General features: G+C 42.4%; 1 protein-coding gene across 2 annotated transcripts in view; it reads right to left on the bottom strand.

The window, feature by feature from the left end:
* Positions 1-14,565, bottom strand: part of LOC135215451 (uncharacterized) — a 40,283-nt gene extending 25,718 nt beyond the window's left edge. The window contains exons 1-2 of one of the 2 annotated variants that reach the window (XM_064250128.1): positions 14,408-14,565; positions 10,150-10,287 (exon numbers count right to left, since the gene is read on the bottom strand). In XM_064250128.1, the coding sequence (XP_064106198.1) occupies positions 10,150-10,255 (106 nt within the window). In that variant the 5' untranslated portion in view covers positions 10,256-10,287; positions 14,408-14,565. Of the gene's footprint in view, positions 1-10,149; positions 10,288-14,109; positions 14,132-14,407 lie in introns of those variants that run through there. The other variant, XM_064250130.1, reaches the window with a different exon arrangement.
* Between the last annotated feature and the right edge of the window lie 341 nt (positions 14,566-14,906).

Here is a 14,906-nt window from a genome sequence, read left to right on the forward strand (position 1 = left end):
CAGGTAAGTTGAATGTATAAAAATGACATTTTTATTTTAAGATAAATTTTTAAATATACTTACCTGGCAGTTATATACATCGCTATATTCTCTGACGTCATGACGTCAGAGAATATAGCTATGTATATAACTGCCAGGTCAGTTACATATATAAAAATACAGAAAACAATCATTATCTTGTTCTTCCTTACAAATTTGTAAAAATTTTATTTTACCAATAGAAAAAATTCATAATGTTGTTCCTCCCTCACAAATTTGTCAAATTTAATCTTATAAATAAAAGTACTAGTTGACTCACAGATCTGGCTAAATAATGGAATAATGTAAATTACAGGAAATGAAGTTGTTCCCCAAAAATACCATAACTTATCTAAAAAAAACTGGACCATTTAAAGCTGGCAAGTGTGGGCAAAACAGCATGAAAAAGGGAGGAGCAGCATGAATATGATATTGTTATGATACAATAACAAGTTTTTTGTTCAATAACTTACCTGGCAGAATAATATATATAGCTGTATTCTCGGAATAAGTCCGACAGAATTTCAAAACTCCCGGCACACGCAGTGGTCGGCAGGTGGTAGTACCCATTCCCGCCCGCTGGGAGGCGGGCGTCAGGAACCATTCCATTTTCTGTCAGATTTTCTAGTGCCACTGTCTCCTGAGGGGAGGTGGGTGGGCACTTTGATTATATATATCTGCCAGGTAAGTATGAACAAACTTTATTGTATCATAACAATATCATTTTGTTCATGAACCTTACCTGCCAGATATATTTATAGCTGAATCCCACCTTTGGAGGAAGGGGGAGACAGACTCGGATTTTGGGAAACAATTCCATTTACATGATTGATATCTTGGTTCCTTACCTGTTAGCATAGCTGACTTCGTGAGTACCATCACCCAAGTCTGCTTCTGCTTTACTAGAGACTCCAGCAAGGTAGTGACCTGCGATGCTGTTGAGTTCTAGAGGATCTGTCAACGGGGGCGTGACCACAAAGCAACTAGATCCTACATTATAGACCTCCAATTTTTTGGGTAATGCATTCCTAGAGGTGCCAGCAAGGACGTGACCTGTGTAGCTGGTGCGCTCTAATGAACTGTCACAGGGAGCGTGACCACAATGTGACAGATCATATAGGTGTTGATTAGACACCGAATGCTGTTAATGCTTCACTGGAGGTGCCAGCAAGGACGTGACCTATGTAGCTGGTGTGCTCCAGATGATTTGTCAACAGGGACGTGACCACAATGTGACAAAAACATTTTACCCTACTATGAAGGCGAAGCAAAAACATTACCACCTGACCTAGCCTATCTGGTTAAACTTCGTATAACCAAGGCTAATGGAGGGAAGTCCGCCTAAGGCGGCCGACCCAAGACCACAATAAACTAAACACCTAAATAAACATAATAAAAATAAAAAATAAAAAATAAAAAGAAATAAAATTAAAAAGTCCAAACTAACATATTATTTCCTAAATGATAGGAAGAGGGCTACTCTGTCCCCAATATAGTGTCTGCTGCGACATATGGGCCCAAAGAGTAACAGTTCTCGTATGTACTAGTCCTCACCTCCCGAAGGTAGTGAGAGGCAAACACTGAATTACTACGCCAAAATGTGGCATTCAAGATGTCATTGAGTGCCATGTTCTTTTGGAAGGCTACCGATGTAGAAATAGCCCTCACTTCATGCGCATTCACCTTCAACATTTTCATATCACTGTCTTGACAGGATGAATGCGCTTCCTTGATGGTGACCCTCAAGAAAAAAGCCAAAGCATTCTTTGACATTGGTAAATTTGGCTTCCTTACCGAACACCACAAGTTATCAGAAAGACCTCTACAATCCTTAGTCTTCTTTAGGTAGAATTTGAGAGCCCTGACAGGGCACAGAACTCTCTCTGGCTCGCACCCAACGATTTCGGCCATCCCTTTAATTTCGAAGTCCTAGGCCAAGGGTTGGACGGATTTTCATTTTTTGCCAGGAACGTTGGGCTCAAGGAACAGACCGCGTTATAATCTTTAAAGCCCACGTATTTGCTAATCGCTTGCACCTCGCTGACTCTCTTCACCGTTGCCAGAGCAATCAGGAAGATAGCTTTTCTAGTAACACCCTTCAGGGAAGGCGTATGCATAGGTTCGAATGGACTGGACATGAGGAACTTCAGAACTACATCCAAGTTCCAAGATGGCAACCTGCGTTGTTGAACCTTCGTTGTTTCAAAAGATCTCAAGAGATCGTGAAGGTCTCTGTTGTCCGCCAAGTCCAGGCCTCTGTGCCTAAAGACAACTGAAAGCACACTCCTATATCCCTTGATAGTAGAGACTGCAAGTTTTAGATCCCTTCTCAGATATAAAAGGAAGTAAGCAATCTGGCTCACAGAGGTTGTGGTGGAGGAAATGCCATTCTTCTTGCACCAACTCCTGAAGACTGCCCACTTCAATTGGTACACTGCATTGGATGAAGCTCTTCTTGCACTGGCGATAGCTTTCGCCACTGACCTAGAAAAGCCTCTCGCTCTGGCCAACTTTTGGATAGTCTGAATGCAATCAGACTCAGAGCGGAGAGGTTTCTGTCGTATCTCTCGAAGTGGGGCTGTCTGAGTAGATCTGTCCTTACTGGAAGCGTCCTCGGGAAGTCTACTACGAAGGCCATGACCTCTGTGAACCAGTCTCTCGCCAGCCAGAACGGGGCGATCAAAGTCATTCTCGTCCCTTCCGACGCCGCAAACTTTCTCATGACTTCCCCTAAGATCTTGAACGGGGGAAAGGCGTACAGGTCCATCCCCATCCAGTCCCAGTACAGTGGAAGCCTCTTCGTTCTGGACATCGCAAAGATGTCCACTAGCGGACGTCCCCATAACCCCCACAGCTCTTGGCATACCTCCTGATGCAGAGTCCACTCGGTTGGCAGAAGTTGACCTCGTCGGCTGAGGAGATCTGCCCGGACGTTCTCTACTCCTGCTACGAACCTTGTAAGGATCGTGATGTCCAGTGCCCTTGCCCACAGCAAGATCTCCTTTGCCAGGGCAAAAAGGGACCGAGACTGTGTTCCTCCCTGCTTCTTCAAGTACGCCAGAGCTGTGGTGTTGTCCGAGTTGACTTGGACTATTCGATGAGAGACACTTTCTTGGAAAAACTGGAGAGCTAAAAAGATGGCTGCCATTTCCTTTAGGTTTATGTGCCAGGACACCTGTTCCCCTCTCAAGGTGCCTGACACTTCTTCCCCCCCTAATGTTGCTCCCCACCCCGTGGTGGACGCGTCGGAGAACAACACTAGGTCGGGGCTCTGAAGCTTGAGAGACGCGCCCTCCGACAACTTCACTGGATCTAGCCACCATTTTAAGTGATGTTTTACCTCTCCTGAAATTTTTAAGATCATATCCAGATTCTTGTTTTCTTTCCAATTTTCCTTGAGAAAAAATTGTAGCGGTCTGAGGTGCAGTCTCCCCAAGGAAACAAACTTCTCCAGTGAGGAAATGGTCCCCAGCAGGCTCATCCATTCCCTCACCGAGCACGAATCTTTCCTTAGGAAGGCTGACACTTTGTCTAAACATTGCTGCTGACGTTCCTGGGACGGAAAAGCTCGAAAAGCCACTGAATCCATCTGAATCCCCAGATACAGGATGGATTTGGTTGGAATCAGATGTGACTTTTTGAAATTCACCAGTAGTCCCAGGGACTTCACCAACGATAAAGTTGTTTGAAGATTCTTCAGACACCACGTTTGAGTGGAGGCACGAATGAGCCAGTTGTCCAGGTACATAGAGACTCTGATATTTGCAAGATGAAGCCACCTCGCCACGTTCTTCATTAAAGTCGTGAAGACCATAGGGGCCGTGCTCAATCCGAAGCAAAGCGCCCTGAATTGATAAACTGTCCCTTTTAGGACAAACCGAAGATACTTCATCGACTGTGGATGGATGGGGACGTGGAAAATACGCGTCATTGAAGGTCTAATGAAACCATCCAAATTCGTTTGGTCTCAAGGTCCCAAGAAACTGACTGAGGTGTCTCCATCTTGAATTTCTGCTTCTGTACGAACCGATTCAGACTGCTCACATCTAAGACTGGTCGCCAACCTCCCGACTGTTTCGGCACCAGGAATATCCTGTTGTAGAAGCCTGGGGATTCCAGGTCTACGACCTGTTCCACCACTCTCTTTTCTAACATCTGCTCAAGCAGATTGAAAAGGATTTGTTGCTTCTCCTGATGGTAAATAGGGGATAAATCCTTGGGTGTCGTGCACAGTGGGGGAGGTTTCAAGAAAGGAATCTTGTACCCCCGCTTGATGACGTTGAGCGACCAGCTGTCCGCCTTCCTCTCTATCCAAGCTTTTGAGAATAGTCGAAGCCTGGCTCCTACTGGTGGCTGAAGGATCTCTGGTTCATTTCTTTCCTCTGATCTTAGCCGAGACTCTGCCTCTGGAACGTGTACTTCCTCGAGAAGATGTTCTCGAGGAAACTCCACCTCGAAAGGGCTTCTGCTTCTTGAAAGGTTGCGTCCGTGCAGACGTTGAAGAAACAACCGTACGTTTTGCCGACTGAGCTAGGAGGTCTAGGGTAGCCTTCTCTTGTAGACTGACAGCCAGATCTTTGACCATAGCCTGGGGAAAGAGATGGCTTGAAAGAGGCGCATACAACAATTCTGCCTTTTGAGAGATAGAGACCGCCTTTGCAGTAAAACCACAATAGGCCGCTCTCTTCTTCAAAATCAAAGTGCAGAAGTGCGAGGCCAACTCCTCCAAACCATCCCTGACGGCCTTGTCCATGCATGCAAGCACGCTGGACAGCTCCTCCAGGCTAAGCGAATCAGGACTACGCGACCGGTTATCCAAGACCCCTAAACACCAATCCAAAAAGTTGAAAACTTCTATCGTATGGAAGAGTCCCTTCATATGATGGTCCATTTCAGAAAGGGTCCAGGGCACTTTCGTCGTCGACAAAAGGGATCTCTTCGGTGCATCTACCAAGGTAGCGAAGTCACCTTGGGACGAAGAGGGGGCTCTAAAACCTATCTCCTCCCCTGTCTCATACCAAAGACCTGCCTTGCCTGTCAGTCTTGAAGGGGATAGGGCGAAAGCGTTCTTGTTTCGGGCTTTCCTTGACTCCATCCAATTCTGAATTTTCTAAAAGCCCTTTTTGTTGATAATGAAGTAGCCATTTTCTACAATCCTGGAGTCTTGATAGCCTTCGACGATAGCAATTGTGAAGGAGGCGACTGCGGGGCTTCAGGTTTAAACTTCTCTTTAAAGGAGGTTCTAAGCAATTGAACCAAAACCTGGTAATCTGAAGATACTGTTGATGATTGTTCTCCAGTTAATTCCTCCGACAAGTTTCCTTCTTGAGATTCATTACTATCCTCCGAATCTCGGCGAATGTCTGAAGAAACATTACGTCGTGCGTCCAGCTGCGCGCCATGCCTGGCGTCAAGCTGAGCGTCCTGCCGAGCGTCACGCTTGGCATCCAGCCGAGCGCCCCGCCCTGCGTCGAGCCGAGCGTCAGGCCTGGTGTCAAGTCTCGCTGCCGCCTTAACGTCGTGCTCTGCAGACCTTCGTGCACGAAATCTCGAAGGCGAGGTAACAGGAGAAAGAGCGAGGCGATGAGAAGGAGAAGGAGACTGCCTGGATCTCTTGACTGGCAGCTTATCATCCTTCCTCCTGTGACGTGACTTTTCCTCTTTCTCTGCAACCAATACGGCAATTTGATGTTGCAAATTCTCAATCTTCTTCGATTTAGGGCTGATCCTGTGAGAAGACGAGGGGCGAGGGGAAGCCCTCCTCCTTCTCACATGGACCGCCACAGGTATATCCTTAGCGCAACCAGGGCGCTCAAAAGCATTGTCGTCAAAAGACATCCTCTCCGGCGACGATCGCAACACAGAAGAAGAGAAAGGACGTGAAGCGTCCTTCTCCCTAAGACCAAAGGTAACGGCCGCCTGTGCGACATCTTGCACCTTTGCTCTCTTTTGCGGTGGAGAGTCTTCGAATTGTTCTGGAGACGACCGCAAAACAGAAGGGGCTAACGGATGTTCAGCGTCCTCCTCTGAGGAATCAAAGGCGGCGGCCGCCTGTGCGACATCTAGCGTCTTTTTCCTCTTCAAAGGGCGCGATCGCTTCCGAAAGCTCCAACCGCTGCAAGGGGAGGACGTTTCTGATGACGAAAAACACTCTTTCAAGATCCATTTACGAACTTTGGAAGCCTGGGAAGCAGCCCCAGGTCTTGCCGAAGGAACATCAGATCGGTTGTCCGACCCCCCTTCCGCAACACTCGGAGCATTATCACTACACACCACTGCACTATTAACACCTAATGCTTGCACTTTTGATTCCAGGCTACGCAAAGATTCAAGAATCATCGATAGGGTATTACCCTCCACAGACACTAATGTAGGGCCCGAAGGCATCACAGGTTTAGGAGGGATAAATTCCACTGGATGTGTAACTGGCGTTACACTCCTCCTTACCCTATCTCTTTCTATTTTACACACATATGATTCATACGCCTTCCACGCAGAATCAGACATACTCTCACATTCATTGCAGCGTTCATCAAACATACAAACATGTTTCCGACAATTCGCGCACACTGTATGAGGGTCTACCGAAGTTTTCGGTAGCCTCACCTTGCATTCTTCCACACAACATACTCTGGCGCTAGTCGAACTAGATCCAGACATCTTAAGTTTAAGGAAAAATCAAGCCAAATTCAAAACCAATCAACAATTAGCGTATGCCTAACCACCGATCCAAATCAAATAACCAAAAATCAATCGGGATACTCAAGTGACCAAAAGAGTTCCAAAATCCAATGACGGAGGTGCAGAAAACACTTGTTGGCTGCACCGGCGACAGAAAATATCTGACAGAAAATGGGAATGATTCCTGACGCCCGCCTCCCAGTGGCGGGAATGGGTACTACCACCTGGCCGACCACTGCGTGTGCCGGGAGTTTTGAAATTCTGTCGGACTTCAGAGAATACAGCTATATATATATCTGGCAGGTAAGGTTCATGAACAAATTTTATATTAAGGTTGGAACAAAAGAATATACTACAAGAGGTAATATTATCAAAGATGGCTGGGTCTGACCAAAGATATTTTTCAGGATGAAATACTTGTGTTCTTGAGATATGGAAGCACTTTCCTGAGTTTTACCAAGTCAATCTTGCAGATACTATCAGAGAGATAGTTTCAGAGGCTGAGATAGATATTTAAGATCTCAAAAAAAATCACCTTTCAGAGACAGGTCAAGACTGATAAAAGACCTTACTCCAGGAACAATGATCTTCTTGGGTTGATAAAGTCAATGGTCTAGAAGTTCTGTCCCAGACACAAGTACATACAACCCACCAGTGACACAAGAAATCTAGTAGCAGCCTGTTATTAAATAAAAAGATCCTGTTGCTGAACCTGTAACAACTAGTGAAATAAAAATTCAAGTCATTAAATGAAAATCAGGTAACATATCCTGATCAAGTTGACAGTAGATAATGAATGGACTGAGGATGCCATACTATTTCGGGGTGGCAAACTTAAAGGTAGTCATCCCAGAAGAGCTCCCCAGCCTAAATCGGACATGTCTGCATAGAAGTTCAGCTTGGGGTTTTGAGGGAAAAGCAACTTCCCTTCTAGCAACCTGTCTTTGGATCTCCACCAAGCTGGTGTTTCTTGATGTCTTAAGCGATTTGAAAGAGAAAGGAGTCCGAATACTTCTTTCTGTTCCAGCTGGTTCACAGAAAAAATTAAAACACTCTCATGAGGAGCTTCCTCACAGAGACAAACTATTCGATGGAGGCCAGTGTCCCCAGGAGGATCATCCACTCGTTGGCTGAACAGTCCTGAAGGGAGAGAAATCTGTCTATCATCCATAGACATGACTCAACCCTCTTTGGGGCTGGAAAATCTTAAAAAAGATAGAATTCAAAGCCATTTCCAAATATACTATCTGTTGAGATGGAACCACTTGCAAATTCTAATAGTTGATCCAAAGTCCCAAGTCAGTGTGCTAAAAGAAGGGTCTTTTGAGGGCCCTCTGTGCAACTTTCTTTTGTCGGAAAGCAAAGATGTCAATCATCTAAATAAAGAGTGATATTGAATCCCATGTGATGGAGTCAACCTGCTAGAGGAGAAGAACATGGGTAAACATTTGAGGGACCATTGTCAGGCTGAAGCATAGAGCTTGAAATTGGTAAACTTAGTCCCAAAAGACAAATCTGAGGTACTTCCTCAAGTCTGAATGTATGGGGGCATTGAAGTACACGTCTTGCATGTCTATGGAGACCATCCAGTCCTCTTGGCAAATGGATGCAAGAATTGAGAGAATCGTCTTCATCCTGAATTTTGTTTTCAAAACATAGACATTCAAGGCGCTGACATCTAACACTGATCTCCATCCTCCTGAAGACTTTGGGACCACAAAGAGGCAGTTGTAAAATACCTCTGATTATAGATTCATTACTCTCTCTAGTATTGCTTCTTTTGGAGAAGGGTGGCCAGTTCCTCTGGTAGGCTAAAAACTTCTTTGATCCTACAGAGTATGCCATCAAGGCATTGGGTTTCTTGATTAAGGGTGGATCTTCATAGAAGAAAATAGCATAACCATTCTTGAGCACTTCTACCACCTGTTGCTCTGCTCTTCTTCTGCTCCACTCCTCCCAAAAATGCAGAAGCCTGGCACCTACTGTTGCAAAGGGAATACCATCCTCACTTCTTGGAGGGAGGTTTAGCAGCAAACTTTATAATCTACTTGGAAGAGAAGCAGACGTTCACACTTGGCCTAGACTGAGACCTTTGTCTGCCTCCTTGAAAGGGCAAATCCTGTAAAGGAGAAGATGGCTTGGTGCTGAACGAAGAAACCTCCTTAAGAGTGTTTATAGGCTTATGAAAAAAGTAAGTCTTGAGTTGACTTCTTCTGCAACTCGGATGCTATTCCACTCTCCACCACTTGTGAAAAAAAGCAGTCACTTTCTAGGGTGTAGAACAGAAGTGCTGACTTCTGGGCTGAAGTCACCCCTTTCACGGTATAAGAGCACCAAATTCATGTTTCTTTAAAATCCCCATCGCAAAGGTAGAGGCCAATTCCCGGGAACTGTCTCTAATTGCTCTGTTAATACTACAGGAAAGTACAGCAAAAAGGTCTGAAGAGAGACTGCATGAGCTGAAGGATGATCCTGCATTTTCTTAGCTAGGGTGCCCACTGCCCAATCCAAGAGACTAATTACTTCAAACAGTTTAAAAATGTTCTTAAGCATGTGGTCGACCTTGGTGGAAGAAAACATAACATTGGACACTGCAAATGCTGACCTACGAGAGGACTCAAAAAGTGCTGAAAAAGTCTCCCTGGGCAGAGGCAGATCCACCCAGGAGGATAAAGAAAGGCAACCTTTCCATGTCCCCTCTTGCCTGCTAACCAGCATTCAACTGAAGTAGAGAGAACCATCTTACGCAGTTTAGCCGAATCTAAAGGCAAACTGCTCATCTGGAAAGCAGAAGCCAGAGAAGATGGTCATGCTGGTGTGAAGAATGTCGGAAAACTTCTAAGAAAGAAACGCAGCAGAGCTGCATATGCAGATGAAGGAGAAACTTTTTCTTGAACTTGATCCTCTTCGTCAGCTGATGACACAGGTGATAAAGATGACTCTACAGCACTAGTAACAGGAGGTGATTAAAGAAAACCCAAAAGGTCATCCAGATACTGCTGGATGGGAATGCTACACAAGAATCCAAAATAGTCCACCAAAATCCTTGATATACAACCGTAAAGCCTATGAAATCCAAAAAATTTAGCCGATGTTCACAACCTTCATTGGAAGCCAGCAGAAATAAATTGAGCTCTCTGCTGGGCTGTTTTCCTTCTTCCCCGAAGGTGGCGGAGCTAGTTATCCACACCAAACCAAAAGAATCGCTGCCACAATTTTCAAATTTTAGTCCCCGATACTTAGAAATTGTTTGGTATGTAGTAATTACTTGGTAAGTTACTTACATCAAAAAGATAATTAATGTGAATTCATAATCTGTGATCAGTTTATACTTATAAATAAATCACTGATTTAAATGAGCAATTTCAATTTTCATTGTCAAAATCTAAAGCCGTACAGGTACCAGTCTTTTGGATTATAAATAGTAAAAAATACAGATAAAATATTCACCTGCACTGTTCACAACCTGGGTTCCAGAAACCACTTGACCCTGAACCTGAACCATTTGTCCTTGAACAACTTGACCCCCAACAACTTGTTGCACTGGCTGTGACATGATGAATGAGTTCTGTCACTTTGAAGATTTCTCTGAAAAGTACAATTAAATTAGAATTAATTAATATAAACCACATATAAAATTAATCAACAATTCAAAGAATACAAAACATAAAACATATTTTAATACCACTTAGTACTATATGCATTCTAACACATTTAGTATTCAAACTGAATGGTTGGCAATAATTTAGTACCCAATTAATCAGAGGACCAGCCACTTATGAGTTGGGACTCTAAGAAAACCCACACAAAGGTATATGATCTCTAAGAAGCCATGTTTACCATCAAATTAAATCCATATTCCTCTTGAAAGCTAGTGAAGTGAATACAACCTGTATTGCATGGTACCTTTTGAAAGCTAGTGAAGTGAATACAACCTATATTGCATGGTACCTTTTGAAAGCTAGTGAAGTGAATAACACCTGTATTGCTGGTACCTTTTGAAAGCTAGTGAAGTGTGAATACAACCTATATTGCATGGTTAAAAACCTTTTTGAAAGCTAGTGAAGTGAATACAATTCCTATATTGCAATGGTACCTTTTATTTTTGAAAGCTAGTGAAGTGAATACAACCTGTATTGCATGGTACCTTTTGAAAGCTAGTGAAGTGAATACAACCTATATTGCATGGTACCTTTTGAAAGCTAGTGAAGTGAATACAACCTATATTGCATGGTACCTTTTGAAAGCTAGTGAAGTGAATACAACCTATATTGCATGGTACCTTTTGAAAGCTAGAGAAGTGAATACAACCTGTATTGCATGGTACCTATCCTTCACTTGGGATGGAAAAAATTCATATAATCTACCAAAAGGTTTTTAAATTACTGTACATGCCTTAGACAGAATTAAATAACTTTCTTAATAATTTTCCACCTAATCATTCCAATGGATAAAAACAGATAAAAGAGTTGGTGTTCTTTCTTAAGATAATCCTCCACTTATCTAACCAGGCATAATGCAAAATATTCTTCATTCCCCACTTGAACTGGTAAAAAAAAAGAATAAAAAATTTTGAAGAAGCCTGAAGATTAAAGGAAGTTACCAGTGTATGCAACATGGTCTGCAATGTATGACATGCTAATACGTACTCTCTCATTCCTTGGAATGTGTCAGTTGACTTGATAAACCAAGCAACTCACTCGGAAGGCAGAAGGAAGAGACAGCAGGGAAACAGAATTACAGCTTAAATCTTTGAGAGAAGTCAAGTCCAAAGGTCTTTAATCTTTGCTAGAAAGATATTTCAAGACCAGAGATAAGTCCCGTCAAGGAAGTCTGAGACATCTACAAGGAGTTTCTGAGAAGTTCTGACATATATTCATCTCAACTCATGAATTCTATTATTGACCGACTCCATAATAGTAGATACTATAGACAATTTCCTTGTTTCATCAAAGAATGATAAATGTAATGCTCATGGAATAGAGAACTGGAGTAGGTTAATGATTCTTGTTGCCTCAACTGCAGAATACTTGCCCACTTTGACTAGTATAACTTTGAGGAGGAGCCTTTCCCTGTGTTAGCAATAATTTCAGTTGATAAACTTCCACTAATGAAGCAACACTTGACATCCTCTAATTGCATAAATTGAGAAGACTAAGGTTCTTGTAAATCCAAGAAAAGTAAGGCTGATGAAGTAACTTTCCTGGCTCAGAAAAACTGGGATATTCCAACAGAAGTCTCAGAATCAAATCTGGGAACCATGCCAAAGCAAGAATACAAGTCACATTCACTGTCCAACAGATTTGGCCAGTACCAGAAGTTGAATGGAGTGGAGGATGGGTGGGCTGGGGGGAGCATTGATTCCTTATAGTACTGCATAACAGTCTGCATCCTGAATACCTCTGGAAGGAGTGACCACTGTTCAGACAAGGCTAGGCTCACCCCCAAGCATGTCAGTGACTACATTATGTTTCTTTCAACAAATCTATGTATCCGTATACCAATAAAATTGTGTTCCAGTGTCCACAGATAGATGTCTACTACGAAATAAAAAAGGGTAACTTTCTGCCTGTCTTGTTCCACAGACTACCACTGTGGTGGGATTTTCAAACATATTGCCTGCAACCTTGCTGCACAAAGGGAAAGGGAAGCCCTGAAAAGTTGGGAATACAGTGGTCCCCCCGTATTTGCGGGGGGATGCGTACCAGACTCCCCCGTGAAAGTTATAACCCGCAAATAGTTGGAACCCCTATAAAAATGCTTAAAACCTCCTATTTTGTTAGATAAAACTCAAGAAAAAGCCACTAAAAATTTTTATACTTGGTTTTTTTAAAGTTTTACCACAAAAAGTGCATTTTATGAGAAAATTGATAAAAAAAAAAAAAAGAATTTGTGGATATTTCTCATAGAAAAATAGGCGAATTTTCCACAAGTAATGCGGGGAAATGTTTCCGAGAAAAAGGCTGATATAAAGGCACCCCTCTTCCTCTATAAACCACTCTCCAGCCCACTACTAAATTGCTGATAACCAAATATTGGTGATTTACCAGATTTTGACACCAATAACCGGTTAATGGCACCTATTATAGGTGCTGATAACTGGAAATCAGTGCATTTCAGTGCTAGACAAGTGCCATAAAACCAGATCGCCAATAACTAAGGCCACTAATAACTGAGAGAATGCCTTACCTGGAAATTTTCTAACCCCAGCCAGTGTTAAACATCCAACATACACATTCAGTTTCACCATGGCTACCTCATGTGTAAGTTTTGCTAATAGTAAAGGCAATAATTTTATTAATTTCCTTCAAAGTCACACATAAAACTCATCTTTAACCATCTGGAAGTGCTGTAACCCCTTTCACTGTAAAAGATGTCTTACTTATTTAATTATTGAGTTGAGGCAAGGTGTAAGGAATATGCCGTAAGCCAGTTAGGTCACACTGCGGAAGTTCAGATTGAGATGAATTTCTGCAATTCACTTTCATGATTTATAGCCCTGTAGGTCAGGATGACATGGGGGTTATGGGTCCCTGAATAAAGAAGGACCTGGCACCCTAGGTTAGGTTAAGGAAGGTAGAAAGATGAACCTTTTGACATGTGACATCTTTGTCCTATACCTAGCTATAATGTGTTCTGTGACTGAATCTTATACCTAAAGAACATGAACCACATACTGGGTTTATGTGATTGCTTTTCTTGTACTCTATGCTATGCATTTTAAACTGTTCCTGTTTGTGTAAGTGATCCTTCTAAAGTTCTTTTAAAGACCTGTTTCCCTACGAGGTCCCCCTTACCTAAATGTTATAAAGGCCTGGGCAAAAATGAAATTGAATTATTCGCAACAAGCATCAATAATAAAAAATACTAATGGTTAAAAATGCATGAAAAACCCAGGATAATGTGTTGGAATAGGTACCTAGGTAGGGTTCAAGTGTTTGGATTTTGTAGGCTATGTATTTGATAATGAATTAAAAAATCATAGGCTAGAAGCCTACCTAGCCTCTTACCCAAAATCTTACTACCTACCTACCTAGAGTATCTTTGTTATGGGTGAACATATAATTTACCTAGGCCCAGCCTTGGAACCTGGGAATTAGGCTATGCTATGGTAGCCCAACTAGGTAGAATAGGTACCTACCTAATAGCCTACTTTGGATTATAGACCAGTAACTCCTGGTTTTGCTTGTAGGCTAGTTATGAAATACCTATAGGCACAGACTACTTTTATTCTCAAATATTAATACTGGGAGAGCTTGGGGAAAATTAAACAAAGTAGCAAAGCCTCGCTACACCTAGCCTTCTAGCTAGCTAGCTAGCCTATATAGTAGGTAGAATCATTCCAATTCCTAGTATTTTCAAATCAGGGTCAGGGTATCTATCCAACCCAAATTCAGTTTACTAGCCTACCTCAGCAGCCTCTTCGCCCCGGTAAATAACGAATTTTCAAATGATGTACATAAGCTTCTAGAAATCCCATCCTTGAAATCTGGTTACCTACGGCAATACTACCGAGGGGCTTCGGTAATACAACAAAGCTTACGAAAGCTTAAGCTAGGTACACTAGCTAGCTAAGCCTGGTCCAAAAAATATACGCAACTACCTAGCCCAACACAAGTTATCTAACCCCAAAACGACCATTTGATTGGTCCAGAAACAAAGCAGAATAGATTTCACGGGTCAAAATGTCACTTTTCGGTCTGCTTACCCAAAAATATGGCTTAAATACAAGTTGAGTCAAACGAGAACAATTGTTTCGAGTACGTTGTACCTGCTTCGAGGTCTATATGTCATCAACTAAAACAACCCACACAGCGTTACCACTGGCATTCTGGCAGTAACTGCGACGTGCTAACAACAGCACTGTGCGCTAATGTTAGCAAACTTCACTGCATATCAAAACAAAGAGACTGTCAATTAATTATTGTGTAGATTTTAACAATAGTATTTAAATTTACGCATTTCATAATTCTTTTCCGTTATCATAATATTATATTAAATACGAGTATTAGTGTTAATCACTGTTTTGAGTTCACTGGGTTTGATAAACAGCACCTGAGAAGCAGGAAATGATATGAATAAATTATATAGACTTGTTGATGGCTTAGCTAGAAATCCAAAGGGAGAAAGGGATTTCTAAAGGTTTCAGCAATCAAGAATGGCATTTAATTTGCTTGATTTTTAAGAAGAAAACTGAGAATATAATC

The sequence above is a fragment of the Macrobrachium nipponense genome, chromosome 5 (assembly GCF_015104395.2).
Source record: "Macrobrachium nipponense isolate FS-2020 chromosome 5, ASM1510439v2, whole genome shotgun sequence".
NCBI classification, from domain to species: Eukaryota; Metazoa; Arthropoda; class Malacostraca; order Decapoda; family Palaemonidae; genus Macrobrachium; species Macrobrachium nipponense.